The sequence below is a fragment of the Rhynchophorus ferrugineus genome, unplaced genomic scaffold, assembly GCF_030347505.1.
Source record: "Rhynchophorus ferrugineus isolate W39M unplaced genomic scaffold, kcgeb_rfMv2 rfM10, whole genome shotgun sequence".
NCBI classification, from domain to species: domain Eukaryota; kingdom Metazoa; phylum Arthropoda; class Insecta; order Coleoptera; family Curculionidae; genus Rhynchophorus; species Rhynchophorus ferrugineus.
The window spans coordinates 6,946,660-6,966,782 of NW_027472589.1; the positions used below are offsets into that span (position 1 = coordinate 6,946,660).

The 20,123-nt window shown below is 34.0% G+C and overlaps 3 protein-coding genes across 7 annotated transcripts in view; all 3 read left to right on the forward strand.

Moving 5' to 3' along the window:
- Atx-1 (Ataxin 1) overlaps nucleotides 1-16,436 on the forward strand; it is a 280,299-nt gene extending 263,863 nt beyond the window's left edge. For 3 of the 5 annotated variants that reach the window (XM_076415944.1, XM_076415945.1, XM_076415946.1), the window contains 2 exons: nucleotides 9,223-9,336; nucleotides 12,871-15,726. In XM_076415944.1, the coding sequence (XP_076272059.1) occupies nucleotides 9,223-9,336; nucleotides 12,871-13,350 (594 nt within the window). In that variant the 3' untranslated portion in view covers nucleotides 13,351-15,726. Of the gene's footprint in view, nucleotides 1-9,222; nucleotides 9,337-12,870 lie in introns of all 5 variants that reach the window. The other 2 variants (XR_013007410.1, XM_076415947.1) reach the window with 2 other exon arrangements.
- A 958-nt stretch (nucleotides 16,437-17,394) lies between these two features.
- Nucleotides 17,395-18,322, forward strand: ix (mediator complex subunit intersex). The gene is made up of 4 exons (XM_076415950.1): nucleotides 17,395-17,697; nucleotides 17,753-17,814; nucleotides 17,869-17,953; nucleotides 18,010-18,322. Exons 1-4 carry the CDS (start codon nucleotides 17,473-17,475, stop codon nucleotides 18,220-18,222), a joined length of 585 nt encoding a protein of 194 aa, XP_076272065.1. The 5' UTR covers nucleotides 17,395-17,472; the 3' UTR covers nucleotides 18,223-18,322.
- Nucleotides 18,323-18,817: 495 nt separating this feature from the next.
- LOC143203703 (stress-associated endoplasmic reticulum protein 2) lies at nucleotides 18,818-19,684 on the forward strand. Its single transcript, XM_076415955.1, has 2 exons — nucleotides 18,818-19,013; nucleotides 19,253-19,684. The coding sequence occupies exons 1-2, from the start codon at nucleotides 18,930-18,932 to the stop codon at nucleotides 19,361-19,363; spliced, it is 195 nt and encodes a 64-aa protein (XP_076272070.1). The 5' UTR covers nucleotides 18,818-18,929; the 3' UTR covers nucleotides 19,364-19,684.
- Nucleotides 19,685-20,123: the final 439 nt, after the last annotated feature.

The following is a 20,123-nucleotide window of genomic DNA, read 5'->3' on the forward strand; positions in this document are numbered from 1 at the left end:
GCTTGGCTTCGCCTCGGAAATCATACTAGCAGGGCCGAAAATTCAACTTTCGGCCTTTGTGGTGTTATATAATATTACAATTTTATCGTGGAAATTGTAGAACGGATAATTAAAACCGTTAAATTGTATAATTTACGTCAGAATGTAGACTGTACTGCTGTGTTCTTATTATGGTAACATCGAGGAGTTAAAGAGACAGCCCAAGGATCTATTAACAATATAATAAAACAATGATGAACGTCTCTTGTCTATAAAATCAAGCTCATCTTGTTGGTCTACAAATTGTATTATTTTATTTTGTATTAATATATTTTTTAACCTCCTTGTTGAAAGGGTTATCTCGGATAAGGAGCCTTAAGCATATTTTGGCCTGGCGTAATTATAAGTATCTTAACCAATACAAATTTGTTATTTGATGGTACTTTACAAACAATTTTTTAAAGGATAACAAAAAATTTTCATGTAGTATAATCACATTTTACCACCGCCCAATTTGGAAACATTTTGGTTTTAAAGTGTGGGTAATATTTTCATTTCTTCTGTTGCATTTCTGTAAATAACAATATATATAACACACACATCCTTGATCTAGCTAACTTGGGCTGTTTCTTCCAATGCAAAACGACGTCTGGTTTTTTTATTTCCCCACATACGCTGCATACACAACGAGAATGAAGATATATTATAATCAAATAATAATGATTATAATTAAGACACAAAAATGCTGATTGAAACAAACAATCTCAAACAATATAGAAATGAGCCAATCAAATGTCTTTGTAGACCAATTCAAACGAACCAATCAGAAAATTGGTCTCAGAGCCAGCATTGGTCGGACCCCACAATACATTTCCTTGGTTTCACCTATTTAAGAAATACCTCTATAGATACTCTATGGTTTTCGTTCAGTAACGTTTCTAATAGTATTTGATAGGTTTCGGCAGCAAATGTCATCAAATTTGGCAATAACAATAAAAATGTTTTTTGTAAGATGCAATTTTGTTGTATTTTGTCGAAAACTCATCAGCACTAAACGAAAAGCGATTATTTAATGCAGTTTTGTTTAACAGTTGTTTACGTTGATAGTTCGAATTCTGACCGACAGATATCGCTGACCACTTAATAGTTATAACAACAAGTGACTAATTATTTTTTTATTCTCAATACCGGATATAATCTGTTTTTACTTATTGTGTACTATATATTATATAAATTACCATTTATTTAGCATTATTATACCATTTAAAACCGAATAATTACAAACCAAATTAGAGTGGTTCAACAAAATCCAACGTTGTCGAAACGGAAACGTAATATGGCGGATTGCACAACAACAATTATAAATTCTAATGAAGACGACGGACGTCCCAGCAGCAAAAGCATTAAAATAGATGTAGTTCGAGCGTCCCCATGCTATAACACACACAATATGTGTATGTACAGAGAAAAAAAACAGTCCAACGTAGTTAGAACGGAATACTTTTACCAGTGTTTTCTGCGTAGTCTGCAAAATTCCTTATTGTTTATCCGTCGAAACCCACGAGAGGTCATCGACACCGGTGCCTCGAAAGGCAGGCGATGTCGTCGTATTCCTTGTGATTCGTGATTTTTTTTCTTTTGGGATAACATAAAGAAAACGAACGCCTTCACATATGTCTTTTAATCGAATCAGCGAGGCAGCATAGGTGTGTTTGTGCCCGTGTCTGCGTGTGTGTGAGTCTATACGGTGAGAGAGTGTGTGTAAGGACGTGGGCTGTTGTTCGATTTCAAGATGTGTCTTGTAAAAATAGAAATTTAATCCTATAGGGCGTAGTAAAAGAACTGGTCCATCTAGATCCGAAGACGGGCGGCTATAAAAGCTTCTTTCTTGGGCGCTTATTCTCGAACCATCGATAATATTTACGAATCACGTGTGGTACTTAGTTCTGAAGGATTTTTCATACATCATACTACTTATGTTTAGTAACGTTATACTGAAAACCATCTACACGAAAATAAACTATATGTCGAACTTCTCTCGTCTTCCAAGCTGTTCTCTGGTTCATATATACCGATGGCTCCAAATCTCGCACAGGGCTTGCCAGTGTTTTGTGAGGGATAACCGGGCATTCTGTTTTAAGTTCCCTGAACAAGGTTCAGTATTGACCGCTGAACTCTTCGCGATATTCAAAGTTTTATCATACATCTCAACACAATCCTTCAAAGAATGGCTAATTCTGACCGACTCCCCAAATGCTCCCGAATGTTTCCTGGAACAGAAGTTCAACCACCCCCTGGTCCCCGACTCACTGCCAATTATCCGTACCGTCTATCTGAATGGGATCAGGACAAGTTTACTGTGGATCTCTTCTCAAGTTGGTATACCGGGAAATAAGCGCGCGGATAGTGCGGTTAAATCGGCAGCCTCCTTTCCCCTCCCCTTCACGGATGTTTGCGTCCATACCGGCCTTATACCATTCGTTTCTTGTTTCATATATATCCAAGTACAACGGCGTTGGGTCCAGGAGGCCAACCACAACAGGCTCTTAGAGCTTAAAGCTGATTTTTTCTCCTCTTTTCGCGTTCCTTCCCTTCATCACCATGCTGTAGCTTTGAATCGACTAAGATTGAGCCACTGGCGTTTCTCGCACAGTCACTTGATGATTTCGAGCCGGCTACTCACTGTGAGTTTTATCACCGTGCCCCTATTTCAGTCTACCACATATTGAACGAGTGTCTACGGCTCACCCAGATTAGAACTAAGTATGGGCTGCAAAATTTTAAAAATACCTTAACAGGAGAAAATACAGACAGACTTTTCGGATTTCTATGAGAGATCGATTTTCTCCATAGAATCTAGCCTAAGCCAAGTTTATTATTACTGTAGTGTATTTAGTCTGTATTTTTAAATTGTATATAGGCTATTTATTCTTTTAACCCCCCTATTTGGGTTATTAATTTTATTTATTTATTAATTTATTATGTATTTATACATTTTTTGTACTATTTATTGTATAGTCGCGAAATTACGACACCCGTCAAAGGAAAAAAACACCACCACAATTGCCAGAGCAGCGTTATCATAAGTTTCTAAACGTATATTGTATATATTAAGTAACTGATATTATTACTAGTCATTGCCGACTAACTTACAAATTATCTCTACAGTAACTTAAAATTAGGTAGTCATCTATGAAATCCTTTTGCCCTTCCTTAGTTTCTAATAAAATAAAAGTTAGTAGCTCTTTTCAGTTTTCTTATTATTTAGTGCATTTTACTACACAATTATACAAAAGATCACACGATTTGGTTTTCTTGAATCTGCGTCCTACTTCAGTGTTCTCTGAGAGTTGCAGCACTTGAACGTTAGCATGAGAGCAAAGTCTTTCCTCTGGTGGTGTCTTGTTGCGAATCTCTTAATTTCCTCTATGACATTTGGAATCCGAAGATTTCAGTATCGGTAATTGTTTCTATAGTATCTGAGCACTTTCACTCAGCACTTTCTTCTAAAATATCTATATTATGTTGATATTACTTCTCGCAAAATATACTCATAAATGAATTCTATTGCCCCATATAGTTGTTAGTATCTGCTTGTACCACAGCAACTTGTACGAGTGTACGAATAATTTAGATTTACGCATGTTATAACCAATACAGAACAAGAATAAATTATGATATAGAGTAAGTATAGTAAGAAAAATAAAACAAAAGAGAATAAAGCGATAAATTACCTACAACAACTGTAATAGCAGAATGAATAAGCAGCAGATAAAACGAGATAATCACGACAGATGATTTCATAATGTTAAACATAATTAATTGGAGATAGAAATAAGATAGGATACAATTAAGAAGAAAATCAAGGAACAAGTGAAATAAAATACAGACGGAAACTGATCCATACCAAAATATCCAGAGAACTTCTTTCTTTTCATGGAGTGTGTTATGCCATCAATTCGTTCACGATGTATACATAAACCAACTTTGGTTGATCCACTGTCAAAAAATAATTGATACCCTTATAGAGAACATCCATGAATATATAAGCACTAGCTATCGATATTATACGTTGAACCATCCCAAAAATGTTTGATTCGAGACGTTGAAAGACTGTGACATGTTTTGATTTCGAGGTCATCGCGCAGTTCTTCGTTGGTTACGTAGCGATAAGCATTGGTAATTAATCGTAGAACTTTGTTTCGGTTGCGTTGGGTCACTAGTAGTTGGTTTGATGTTGAAGCAAGGTGAGTACGGCATCAATACATCGATATGTATTTCCCAAATTAACTGAAGAATACACTTAAACACTATACAAGTTGGTGTGGTTTGGTTCACTTCAATCTGCAGATTTCCTGTGTATTGTCTAGTAGCTTCCACGTTTCTGTAATTTAGCAATCTTATTTCCTGTGTATTGTCTAGTAGCTTCCACGTTTCTGTAATTTAGCAATCTTAAACTGCGTAAAACCTTTGATTTCGAAGTCATCGTGCAGTTCTTCGATGGTTACGTAGCGACAAACATTGGTAATTAATCATTGAACTTTGTTTTGGGTGCGTTGGAAGCATTGTTTTAGTGATTATTGGTTACAATCGTTGTTGTTATTTTACAGAGAAGATTATCTCTATGAAGACAACTAATTTTTATCTTTTCAAGCTCGTTACGTCCAACGCAACATCTAGGTTAAAGCCCCGACTATCGCATCACTGTTGTATTTAAGTCACGATTCCGGAATTCATAATATATCGACGTCATATCGAGCTAGATGCCAGCAAGAGAACCCGACACGGTAAATAAGATGGAATCTCGTAAATTTATTGTTATTCATGCTAATTTATAGTCCGTGTCAACGTTGTCGTACCATAAATAAAACATTATCTATACGCCGATGAAATCAGCTTCGAAAATACGGATTAGAACATCTATTCCGCGTCGCCATCCTCGGGTACCGACCGGGTCTCTCTTCGTCTCGGTTCCGGGAATAGCCGCCCCGTAATATCTTCGTCGTAAGGCCCGGAATATCTGGCCGGGACCGTACCACGTGGAATGCCGCTCGTCGTAGTACTACGGGGGGCGTGGCGGGACGGGAGATGGAAGGGTACCGGGTACCATCGGTTCCGGAACGTCGTTGTCCTTGAGCGACCAAGGCCCACTCGTATTTACGGCCGAGTTCATTGACAACGAGATTTAAATGAACTGCTGGTTGCATACCAGACCGTAATCGCTTCGACGGGTCGTTCGTGACATGCGGTTGACGTGCGAGGATTGGCGTGCGTAGTCTCGGGAGGGCGAGGAATTTTACCATTGTCTGCGTTTTGAAGCGTCGAACGAACAAGAAATTTTAACAAAAAAATTTAACCGACTTCAAAAAATAAATAAGGATTTCACTAAAATGTAAAAAATACTGAAACTTTAATTTTTAACAGAAAGAAACATTTTAAACTAATATATGCGTATAATGATCCTTGTAACAACTAAATAAAACTAAACAAAAACCTTATTTAACCTATCTACTACACGTATTTTATATTCGACTATATACACTCAATTTAGCTTAATACCTACCTAAACCTACTTACCTACCTACTTCACCATAGCCAGTTCAGTTTTACTTTGATGAGCATTCAACAATTTGCGTTGGAAACTATTCAAGCACTCTATAAGTGTGTACGGCGAAGAATGGTGAAGAAAAAAAATTCAGTCTTAGTTTGATGGACATTCTAATGATATTCTGGACATCATGAAACATCTTTCCTGGTCAGCTCAATCGCCAGACCTCAACATAATTGAAGCAATTAGCGGATGTTTTATCCGTTCGAACATTCTCTTAGAAACTATTCAGATACTTTATAAATCTATTCCCCAAAGAATGGTGAAGAAGAAATATTCAGTCTTAGTTTGATAAGCATTCTTATGATATTCTGGACATCGTGAAACATATTCCCTGATCAGTTCAATCGCCAGACCTTGGCGAATGTTTTATCCGTTGGAACATTCCATTGGAAACTATTCAAACACTATAAATATTTTTCGCAAAGAATAGTGAGTAAAGTGTGTATACGTCAGCTGTTTATACTATTTTGTCCACACCCTGTATGTCTTAAAAATTAAATAACATATTAATTAGGGTGTGTGGTTATATAATTGGCAACTGACTCAGTACTATATATATGTGTGTGGATTTTCTGGGAACAAACGTCGATATCAAGGCCGAAAATTATTCACCCGACGCAAATTAAGAATCATAATACGTCGAGGAATTAATGACGGCCAATTTACCGTATTATCATTAATTGTCGCTAATCAAAAAGTTATAATTGATGGCGTGACGACAACTGCACGACCGTCGATGCGACGCGAGAGAGCCACGGACCATCCGATAACGTTAAAACGCCGGTGTGTATGTAACGCGCTCTACGTAAGATTAATTTATTGCCAACATCATATTGATAAAACAGAAACGGACCCGGTAATATACGTATAAATATCTCCGACATGTGCCAAAATCGTTTTTAAATAATGTCGATGTAATCGATTGCAGTTGCCGATGATGAGGCATCGTCATTTAAAACCAATTGTAGCCTCCGTAGTTTATTAATATTTCATTAATTGCCATAAAAGTGACCTGGAAGCATCTGCCGTTTGAAATTTAAGGCCGCGTTCATCATAAAATAACGTTGTGTAGTGTTTCCTTAGAAACAACAATCTAATTGTGAATAATTATAGCAGGCGCACAAGGGTTTGAATTTGCAACGTTTCTGGTTATTGCAAATACACTTAGAATATAATATATATTCGAATAGAAGAACATAATATAAATAGAATTGAGAGACTGAACTTAAAATTTCTTGATGCATTAACAAGTATAATATAAAGAACCTTTTATACGTCTTTCATTTGAAAAAGGAAAAAGAATATGTAAAACAATATGCAACTGATTAACAATATATAAATATTACAATAACAAACCAAAATTGTAGTTCTTCTAAATGTAATTGTTATTCGTATATTTGAAGAGTATAATTAAATAGTATAGAGTATAATTAATAGTATAGAGTATAATTAATAATTTAACTCACTAAAATCCAAACTTATTACGTTTTAAAATAAAATTTGTACATAATAATCGTTGTAGTAACTAAACAAAAAATAACCAAAAACTTATTTAACCTATCACGTATTTTATATTCTACTATATACACACAATCTAGCTTAATACCCACCTAAACCTATTTATCTGTTTACAATATTATTGTAACTACTCCCAACTGATCACTGTCATGTTCCACGCTACTTAAAAATACCTTCATTGTTTCTTCTTCAGATCTGTTCGATATGCCAAAACAACATGGAAACCGTGTGTAGAATCTACATGCATAGAGTCATAGCTATATTCCTTTAACATATCATAACAGGTCAATTGAAAAGTCCCAGGCCTGACACATAAATGGCACTACTAGAATAAAATCCATATGTCTTTAGTTAGCCCTAACCCTCAAAAGATGCGTGTATAAATTTGACAGCTGCCGGATCATTAGTTTGTGAATTATAGCATTTTGAGTAAAGCAAATTTTGTTATTGTGAAAAATTGATAAAAAAGAAGGTCGCGTGTTGATAAAATATTGCTTTTTGAAGGGAAAAAATACAGTTGAAGCAAAAACTAGGCTTGATGCCGAGTTTCCAGACACTGTCCAAGGAAAATCAACCGCCAAAGATCAGTAGGCTAAGTTTAGACGTGGTGAAATGAGCACCGAAGACGGTGAGCGCAGTGGACGCCTAAAAGAAGTTGTTACCGATGAAAACATTTTAAAAATCCACAAAATGGTTCTGAATGACCGTAAATTGAAATTGAATGAAATAGCAGGCATTCTAAAGATATCAATTGAACGTGTACATCTTATAATTCACGAATATTTGGGTATGAGAACGCTCTGTGCAAAATGGGTGCCGCGCGAGCTCACTTTTGACCAAAAACAATGACAAGTTGATGATTCGGAGCGGTGTTTGAACATGATCAAGCGTAATAAACCAGAGTTTTTGCATCGATATGTGACAATGGATGAAGCATGGCTCCATCATTTCACTCCGAAGTCCAATCACAGTCATCCGAGTGGACTGCACACGATGAACCCTGTCAGAAAACGCAACAGTCGGCAAACAAGGTTATGGCGTCTGCATTTTGGGATCAGACCATTTGAATGCTCGCTGAGAAGAAATTTTCGTCGAATGAAGACGTGTTCGCCGAAACTGAGGCCTATTTTGAGGAAAAGGAGAAATCGTACTACAAAAATGGTATCCAAAAGTTGGAGGATCGCTATCATCAGTGTATCACCCTTGAAGGGAATGTTGTTGAATAAAAAAACTAATTTTGCACAAAAAATGTGTTTTTGTATGGTAGGCCAGCGACTTATCAATTGACCTGTTATTGACCTACAGTTATGATTAACATAAAATGTTCTATCTTTAAAGTAGGGTAGATATCTAGAAACTGAGATGGTGGCAATAACAACATCCTGTATTTTTTACTTCATTTATCTATGCGTCAACACTTATAGCAACACTTTTATGCTTTGTACCTGTGGAATTCAGGTTTTCTTACATAATATTCTTTATTGCTGCTGGTCTTTATGAGTCAATAAATTTAGTCTTTCCAAATTGCCACTGCTTAAATATCTCAATTAAATATGCAATCATATCTCATTTTCTCCCACCTCTCCCTTTTTGTTACACTCTTATGTTTTCTTGATCGATAACACTCAAATTTAGAGTTTTTTACCACTTGTGAAGAGGTAAAAATAAAAATAGGATAGTCAATATATTTATTTTGCACGATTTAAGTACTTCATTGCTTTGCACCAAAATTCCTCATGTATTGAACTTACCGTTAAAAAAACTAAACACACTCTTACGTAACGATACTGACAAACGCACCATAGAAATGAAATAGGCCACTCAAATGCCTTCTCGGCTCTTAGCAAGTAATACGTTCAATGTAGTAACATCTAGAGATTGGATATCGCGAAACATTTCTCCAAAATTGTTTATAAAGTTAAATCTCTATGATTCTCTGTGACTTGATAAATTAACATTTTTTCAAACGTCAAATATTTATTTCAAATCTTTTTTGCGTAGAGATGCCATAATAACATATAAAATAATATAACGATAACCTGGTTGCCTATATATGCCATTTCTTTGGATCAGATATTGAATAATTGTATTAATGTCGCTCTGTGTTTTTATAGGTTGAAGTGGATACAACTCCGGAGCATCCCTACTTCGTCATGGGACACGGTTGGGCCAGTTTCAATCCTGAAAAGACCCAGCAATGTTACGGTCTCAAAGTCCACAAATTACAAGTGAGTAGACGTTGTGTATGTGTGCGTGCGTATGTTAGCTCTTCTAGCTAAAACGCGTTGTTGTTTAATTACCTCGTCAAGCTTATTATCCGCTCAAGGGTGGCTGTTATTTAAACAGCTGCCGTTGGCTGCCATTTTAGCGCTTGAAGTTGTTGGTGCTTCTAGTTAAGATTTTTTTTCACCGATGATGCCCATAATGTTATAGTCTATTCAAAGTTTTTATGTACATACGTCATCTAAATTTGTCAAAACATAGTGTTGCCACATCAATTCTGAGTTTTAGTTTATTTTGTCTTATCTATAACAAAATTCTAATCTAAATAAAATAATGAAACAAAAATGTTATCAATTATAATTTATTTTAACATTATAGTACATCTAAAACTACAATTAATTATACAGCCACAATAGTTTATAGGTTAGAATTATAACTTCCTATTACTATTGTTTTCGAGAATTTTGCATACGTTTGACACTCGGACTACTTTGACAGGCTCATTCGCTTACGCGTTCGAACTAATCAAACATCATTGTGTCTCATTTTAACTAGAATAAAACGAGAAGGAAAATATTGTCTGATTCTAAAACTAATTTACAAATTGCTGTAGGCAACACATTAAACATCTTGATGACGTATGTGCAAAAAAAACTTTGAATAAACTATATGTATATGTTTATCTCAGAGATGAAAATTTATTAAGCTTAAATCTATTATATAAATAAAAATGAAACGCCGAGGCCCTTAACTTCAGGAGCACTGCTCCAAATTGGATGATATTTTTTTGTTGTGTTCCTTATTGTCAGAACAGTGTTCGTATATCTATTATAGAGAGAAAAAACATTCAACAATTGACCAGGGGCGTAGAATAACCGATGTAAAAGAAGAAGCCTATGAAGTTAAATAGAAATGTTCAGGAATTACATGATGGCCTTGTTCATAAGATACAGAAAATGTCACTGAAGCAACACATTGAACTTTATAAATCTTACATTACACCCAGAATGTTTAAGAGCCAAACAAGGGGAAGCGTACTCTAAGCTGAAGCCGGTGTATCACAAGGAAATGTTTTAAATGTTAAATGCAAAACTTCGTTGAACCAAACATGTGAAAGAGGAAAGGAAAGAACTGAAGTTCAAATATAGGAAAATGTATTGGTTAATTGGAACAAAATCACAAATATCAAGTACATAATAAATTGCTATTATACAAGCAAGTATTGTACCCACATATAGACTATTCAAAGTTTTATTGTACATACGTCATCAAGATGTTTAATCTATTGCCTGCCGCAGTTTGTAAATTCGTTCTAGAATCAAACAATATTTTCTTTCTCATTTTATTATAGTTAGAAAGAGACACAATGCTGTCTGATTAGTTCGAGCACGTAAACGAATGAGCCTGTCAAATTCGTCCGGTTGTCAGACGTATACAAAATTCTTGAAAGTAATAGTGATAAGAGCTCATAACTAACCTATAAATTATTGCGGCTGTATAATTGACGATAGTTTTCAGACGTACTATTATGTTAAGATAAATTATATTTGATAATATTTTTGTTCGAGTATTTTATTTAGATTAAAATTTTGTGATATATCAAAGCCAAACCGAACTAAAACTCAGAGTTGATGCGGCAACATTGCGACCTTTTGACGTCACAAATTTAAATGATGTATATACGAATAAACTTTGAATAGACTATATATCTTGTGCTCAGCGAAGAAGGCGAGTTTCAGCTAGCAATATAATAAATAATAATAATAAATACTTACTTTAGTTAGTGATATTACAGAAAATTAATAACTTAATTAAATTCTAGCGCTTTTTTAGGAGCTCTGTGGTCACTGATGATTATGTCGTATATATATACTGGAAAAATTCAATACTTTCTGGTATGACTAACGTTTTCTATCATATGTTCGCTCATCATTGACCTTCGTCTTTTTATTCTACACATTTTTCGAACAGGACCATCGGACCCAGCGTCCGAAACAAACAAATCATCCGTTCTGTCATCTCTATCTTTAGACTTTCCTAATATACCTTCGTAATTTATTTGCAATATTCATGAACTAGCGCTAGATTTATATATCGAAAATATTTAATGCCGCCTATGACGTCCGCCAGCCATCTCTCGTCCGATATTTAAATCGACTTCTTTTTTCGTACATCTTCGAAACATTTATGCAAATATCAAGTTCAATGTCGTTTCTGTTCAGTATCAACAGTGTGTGTGTTTTGTTTCTTTTTGAAAACGAAAAAAACTAAACACATTATGTTTTTTAAAACTAGATAATACTGAATTATATATTTGCTGCAATAGTCCCAAATAATATTTGGTTGCATATATCCAAGAGTTGAGTTGTAATATTATATAAATGATGTGTATTTTGTGAGTTTATGCAACCTGAATGTTTAGTATACTAATATAATAGTTTAGTATTAGTTTATTTCTACGTATTAATATTTTGCTATTTATCATTAGTAAAATCTATTATATTAATATATTGTTCTTGAATTTGGTTGTAACAAAATTATTTTAGGAATTTAATTTAGGTTTTCATTCAAGTTATTAGCTACCAAAAGATAATTAGCAACCAATCAAATTTCTGGGTAACAAAACCTTTTCACGCCCCTCTAATACAAATTTAAACTAATCAATCAGAGGTCCTGAAAAGAACAGGATTTCAGCGTCTCAAGTGTTCAGGTTATGCCTAAAATCATCAAATCTAGGGAATTTATATGTTTTGTAATCATAGACATACAGTGTTACTCTAAAATGTCAAATCAATAGATGACTGTAATATAGATGTAATATGTTTGGTTGAATAGTTCAAGCACTAATATTCCTGAAATCCTTTTTTCAGGAATTTTGATTGCTTACTTAAAATTGCATTAGATGATTATTTGATAGAATAATATGGCATGACTAGTGGATTTATAAAAATGTATTTATTATCATATTTCGTTCAATTTGCTAATTTTTTTGATAAACCTTAACCAGAAAATACAGTAATCCACCATGACAAGTTGAACACCATCCAACCAAGAGCAAAAAGCTTCAGTGTGTAGTGCCAGATACGGATATAGTGATTTCGTAAATAAACGATGCAATTGTCATTTTATTCACAGTTGTGTATTTCATAGTATTCATTAGTATAATTTAAACACTTGAACACCTTATATACTTCAAATTAAGACACAAAATAAATTATTTTGATGCTTTGGCGTTGTACTGACATCATATGATACCAGCGTTTTGGCCCAATTTCGAACTTTAGAATTTAAAAATTGGTGTTTTTTCCTTTAAAATCTTTATTTCCTACAGGAATAATATGCTTTTAAGAAATAATGGTGATATTATAGAACGTTTTTCAATGTTATTAATTATTTTGATTATAATTAAGAATGGTCATCACCCCAATTATTCAAGGTCATTTAAAAAGTGACCAACACAACTTTTTCAAGTACTTCAACACCTTCAACAGAAAAAAAGCCACGAATAGTTTTTGTAATAGCACTTTTTTGCGTTCTAGGTCGGAGATGTCTTGGTATCTTTGACACCTCGGGAGACGCCATCCACCACCAGCACCGCCATGTCGACGTCCAACCGAGGAACCACCATTATGACAACCGCAACCACCACCACGATGTCCACGAGGCAGTATTCCATCAATACCTCCAGCAGCACCAGCATCAGCAACAGTAGCGCCCTCTATAACCCTCCAGCGAGCAATGCCCAGCCGATGAGCTTGTCCAATCACAGGCCTTTGTCCCACTCGCCGCCCAAATCAATCAGGTCGCAGGATTACGCGCTGGCCGTTAGCCAGGGCATGCATTTCTACGGTCCCGCCATCAGCGCGGAGTCCAAGGTGGCGCCGCAGACGACGCCGCTGCCCCTCGACGTCGACAGCAGGAAGAGACGGTGGAGCGCCCCCGACGCCATAGACGAGGAGGAGAGGGCTCAGCGAAATCGCGTGGTGGACGTGGTCAGCTTCGACGGTACCAAAGAGTGATGATAGGTCTGGGGAGGGTGCCGTTGATGGGTAGCGACCGGCGAGAGGTTCATCTAACAAGCGTGGTATCTGAAAAACCTTCGGAAATTAATAGTTGTTCCTATTTCTGACAATACACATCCGTTTTACGAAGAAAATTGAACAGATTCTAACTCACATGGCCTTACTAGCTATTAACACCTCTCCAGCTTCCATTTACAAGACTACGGGGAAGTAAACGAGATGTAGTATATGCTTAGTTGGTTAATTGGGTTATGTATAACATTTTCATTGTTGACAAGCATATATTTCGATGAGAATTAAATTTAACTATATGGTTAAACACTTACCTCAATATAAAATCAAACACCTCTAAATGGATTCTTATTATGTTACCTACATTTACTAATATACTATATATATTCATATATTCATGTATATATATACACACACACATATATATATATATATATATATATATATATATATATATATATATATATATATATATATATATATATATATATATAGTAATTATATATTACAGTAATATATAAAATTATCAAACAACTATATAGTTACATTTTACATTCTTGGCTATTATGTGAATTTTGAAAATTACCCTATCCTAGTATTTTTATTTCTATTGTCACATATAAAACATTATAATTTTTATTCATCGTTTAATTTTCAAATAAATTTGGTCCCATTAATACAAACAAATACTTAATGGGATTATCATATATATTAACTCAATTTGTTGTTTTAGCTTTACCATAATTTATTCATGTCATCGATTACTAATAGCAAAATCTAGTGTTTTGTTTTTTTTTTGTGTGAATTTCATTATTATATATTTATGTATAAGAAATTAATGAATACCAGAAAACATAACCTTTTAATTAGCTTAAATAAAACAATCAAATATAGATCACTGTAATGCGCATACTCAGAACTAACCTATCAAATACCACGTCTTGTTTACTTTTCTACAGCCTCTATTTACACGTCAATTTCGTAATCAGGACCTGAGAACCTTACCCGGCTCGCCAGTCATCAACGGTTCACCGCCGTTGTTTTACGGACAAATTGTGGATTATATTCTTTTTGTAGATAATATTATATATACATATACAACCTGCGTATCTATTGAGGTTTTTATAACGATATTAATTTGTGGTAATAAGAGAAGAGATCCCACAAGATTTTTAACAATTGTGCAATGAAGTTACATGTAGATCATGACAATATGTAAAAAAATATATATATACTGAGTTAGGGCAAGATGCGTCAGCAACAATAAAAAAGAAACATGTTGTGCTTGATGAAAATGTACATATTAAAGAAAAATGAATGTATTATTAAGAGTGATATATAGTAGGACTGTAAAGTAAGGATGTTTATCTTGTTAAGGAAGGAGTTATAGTGGAGCAGCGCGGCGCAGAACGATACCCGGAGAACAAATAGACGCGGGCATCCCTCTGCGCCGACCTCCAGCCGATCTCAGTCTTTAAAAAAATCGCCGTGTGATATAGAACTGCTTTTATACATGTTCATAGAGATCTGTATTTGATTTTTTTTGTATGAATAATACCAAAAACTAGGGAGTCCGCTCAACGATCGAGATCCCCCTCACGGACACGAACAAGAAACGTGTACTTAATGCAATAAACGGGGAACCAAGACACCAGATATCATGAAAAAATCGCGTGTTACTAGGATAGGAATCGGGGAGGTGGTTTCGGTTGGTGTATATTTTTGTTGTCTTGGGTCCTTCGACAGGCTTCGGTTTGTTCTTCGGATCTTGAGCGGTTCCTGATTTTTAACAGGTGTAGGTTTAGATGTCTCTAAAAACTAGAATTATATAGAGCAACTATAAGCAGTCAGTGTGACGGTGTGTCCCATTTCCCACCCCCTCAGGCCAGAGTCCCGTCCGCGTCCCCCAGTCCCACTCTGTCGACCCCCCCCCCTCCCCCCTCCCTCCCCCCAAGCCGGAAACTGGACACGTCTTGTTGCTTTTTTCGTAATTATAATTTTTTCCATGTGAATTCTTGGCTGTGATACAGTAAAGTATGTGGAAAGAGAACACTTCCCTCCAATAGAAGAGATGTCCGATGATATGAAGCTGGACCGGGAACAAGCGGTGGCCGAGTTCGGGAACCCGTGTGAAAATTTTTGGTCTGCACAGTATCCGGAGCTTAGCGCTTGCAAAAGATCCTAACCAAGTGTCAACTTCTGCATAATAACGTAAAATACCTCACTCTGTGCTTTTTTGTTATAAATAATGTATAGGAATAAAAACGAAGAAAAAAAAAACATACAACAGAAGAAATTGTTTGTGAATTGATCAAAATATTGAAGAAAATGTAACAAAAAAATATATTCTATTTCATTATATTGCCCTGGCGACTTTTTTAACGTAGTTTTATAGTAGCCGGCGGTGGCTCCGTCTAGCGACGCCCACCCCAGATATAACTTACGCGTTAGTCATCGTATCAATGCCAACACCAAAAGATGCAAACAAAAATGGCAACAATTAGATAGACGATTTAACAAAAACCCAGAAAAAAAGAGAACATTGTGATTATTTTTTTAATTATATCGTAACTTGTTATTTCACATTCTGTGATACCCTTTCTTATTGAAACGTGAATTGTTTGACAGTATTTTTATTATTACTACGTTTTTTTTTTGTTTTTTTCTTTCGTTCGATAGTTTCTTTCTCAAAATTGACGTTACTGATAATCGCATACCCGAAAAACGAAGGTACCTACCCAAAACCAGCGAAAATTCTAGCTTTTTTTCTTTCGTAGAAAAGGGATGATCTATATATATATAAATATACAGACAATGATTTCTGAAGTGCCTTGACGTGCGTGGTGACGGCCTATATATAGGCCGTCACGAGAAGAGAATTATATTTATAATAGGACGTGTAAAAAAATCCTGTTTAATAATGAAACGATAATATTAGATGCAAAATTGTTGTACAGACAATTATATATTATGTTAAAGATGTATGTTTATGGTGTGCCATTTGTTGAAACGTAATGCCCCCGAGGAGGTGGCACGGTCAAAAATCAATAAAATCAATATCTATGTTCAAACATGTTTTATTTTCCAACAAAATAATTATTCCTGAAGTTCGGTTGGTTTGCTACGATAAGGCGGGTGCGCCGGGATTTGTTACTTGAGTTGCCGAACTACAAAATAACTTTAATTATAATATATTAGGAACAGAAAATCAAAGAGGTTCAGCTAGTTTTTGCTATAAAAAATGTTATATTTACTTCAACCAAAGTGAACTGTTGCTGAAAAGCCATCTACTGGTGCTGTTGTCAACTATACACAGTTGTGACGCTGAATAATAGAGTTTTCTTTACTGAGAGCTTTCAAAAGCTGTTTCATGGAGTCCAACTACTAGATAGCACCAGGATCTACGACATCTCCATGCCTTTCCTTGATTTGTTTGATGCTACCCATGAAGAAATTTCATTGGTTTATTTGAATTGCTATAAATCCTTTTATTAGTCCCAAATTACAATGCCCTATATGATTGTTTTTGTTAAAGTACCATTAATTTAATTATTTCATTAAGCTATTAAAATTTTACAGAAAATTTATTTTGGCTTTGTATCCCTATCTGTATATTGCGTTTTTGTTTTTAGATTTACTGTTATATTTATTTATATATCTGCACACCTATTAACTTAATTACGTTTATATATTGTTATACACGTTTATACTTTATATTTTACATTTTTATGGAAGATTAATAAATAACCTAAATAAATTCGTTTCAGAAACATTTTTTTTGGATTTAAATTGTGTACCCCGTTATTCCTATTATTTTTGGTGGATTAAAATTATATTTGTCTTAAAATCAAATATCATGGCAGCAAATTAATTTTTTTAAAGTTATCTATAATATATCATTAAACTAACCAATTAAATTCATTTGTTCCGAAGTGATCATATTGCCATCTAGCAATTGGACGCCTGAATACAATTCTATATACTGTGATAGGGAATATAGAAAGACAATATCCTCTACGTTTTGTCTATCTTAACTTATGTGTCATTTTGGTATTAACTAGGTTATATTTATTTATTGTCAGATTTTTTTTAGTAAATATTTCCAACATGTTTTCGATGCCAGATAAAAATATTCAGTTTGGCATGGCGAAGCAGCAAGAAATGCAACAGCAACAAGCTCAGCAGGCTCAACAACAACTGCAGCAGGCTCAACAATTACAGCAACAAGCCCAGCAGCAACAACCACAACAACAACAGTCACAACAAATTCAACACCTTGACAATATCTCAAAAATAAAGAGTTTGGTGGTTCCGCTAAGGGAAACCCTTGCAGTAAGTTTGATTCTTCAGAATATTAATTTGTTATATGTTTGTTATTCATTTTTAGCTTACAATTAAAACTGCTGCTCAAACATTGAATCAAAATAGCCAAATTGACTCAGGATCTCAGTATGCATAGTGTAGCAATAAAGTTTGATAGTTCCTAACTAGTAGTTGTTGTAGGAAAACCCCAGATGTACAGATACCAAGGTTTGATAAGAATTTGGAAGAGTTTTATTCTATATGTGATCAAATTGAACTGCATCTGGTAACATACTATAATTTAATATAAGAGATTATGTTAACATCATTATTTTGTCACAGAAAACATCTATCAAGTGCTTAATGCAAGCAGAGAGTAGCAACAGATACTTAAGTTTACAAGTAACTCCAACTCGCAATGAAACCCTCGGTTTGAGTGAGTCTACTTTAACTTATCCACAATTTCTTGCTACAGTTGGAGCACAAGTATCATACACCAAGGAAATTCACGAAACACTTTTAGCAGCAGCTCAAAATATATCTCCTTCTGAATGACATTTTCAGTATTAATTATGAAGTGCTAAATAAGCTATTTATATAATTAGAATAACTTTACTATAAATTATTTGATCAATAAAGTTAAATGACAAATCTATAGATCTGATATTACTCGACTTAATTTTTCTGTTGAAATAAGCATAAGACTGATGTATTGACCGTTTCCTTATTTTAAATATTATTATACATTTAATTACAAAGTTTATTGTATTACCAACTAAGACTATTAATCTTATTTTAGTGTAAATCATCTTCATCTTTTAGTGTAAATGATTACTTTAAAATATTACCAAAGTTATTAATAAATAGAAGATAAAACTATTTAATCCGATATGTGAATGATGTGAGGATCGCCCGAAATTTGATTTTATCTCTATAATACAAAAAAACCTTTTGACTAAAATATACACATGTGTCCGCTCTATGTAATTTTAAATTATAGGGGTTATTATTTTATTATATAAGCTTAATACAAATTAAAGTATTTTTTATATACTAAATTTCACATTCATCTGAATTCGGCCTAAGAACACATAAATTCTGCTCATGCGTGGCGACGTGTCATCAGTCAACATAAACGTTGTTTTTCCAGTTTGTGTGTCACATTTACAGTTCGTTACAAGACGTAGTGGACGTGTCCCAGGACAGTCGCCAGCGTTTTTCGTATTTAAACTTCTAAACATTTTAAGTAAGTTCTAGTAAACATGGCCCCAAAACAAAGGATGCGTATTGCCAACGAGAAAGCCAGCAAAATGGTTACGATGAGAGGAAACGTACCAAAATCATCGGTAAGCACTTCAAAACTTAACCATATTGTTCATTTAGTACACAATTTTTAATAGAATAAAATATTTGCGACTTTCCACGTTTGCGTACTTATTGTGTTAATAATGTTGTTAAAGTATATTTTTTTGCGTATTTATGATTTTATATTTTAATTTATTGATATAATAAAATCGGAATTTAAGACGCTAATTTTCTTATCTTGCTATAATATGATTTAATGATAAAGTTAATTTTATTCTAGAAACAAGACAAAGATCAATCTCCCGTGGGTCCATGGTTACTGGCGCTGTTTATTTTTGTTGTTTGTGGCTCTGCAGTGTTCCAAATAATCCAATCTATCCGTATGGCATAAAAGAGACTTAACTTTTCTTACAATAAAGGTGTAATCATCAGACAAATTTTTGTTTATATAAAATGTCCTATAATTCTGTAATACATTAGTGCAATTATTTTTATTACTTTTTGTAAATTTATATTAACAATTGTATGTAATATGTTTTTTGTAATCGTAATTTACAACAATGTACAATAAAATATAGAATTTATATTAAAGTATAACGCATTTAGGATGCAGGCACTACCTAAGAGATTCATATTTATGTAAAAAGTAAATCATTCCAGTACATTTGAATTTCTGTAGAGTTATTTGAGATTCAATAAATTATTATTATAATGACATAATTTCATTTATGATGGTATTGTGCTACCCTTTTTTTATGAAGTTTAGAAACAACTTGAATCAAGGGCAGCAATTTTGTTGAAAATGAAAGAACATTATATATTTTTAAAGATTACTTGATGTAAATGGTAAACATGAATAATTAAAAGTGCAACAACCACAAAAGCTAAAATTCTGTTATCTATAAGTACTTTGTGCTTATTTATTCATGCATTAACATTTTATTTGTGAGATAGCTTATAGCTTCATCATCAGTTTTGTCTTAATCTTTTTTCAATTATATTGCAATAAATATTACTATAAGCTGTTAGGCAATTTCCTATTGCATATTAAGAACTCTGAATCAACATTCTCTAGAGTATTATTTACTAATGCTTTTATGTTCTCCAATTAAGTTTATGACAGTGAAAGTGAATCGGAAAAAAATTACCTT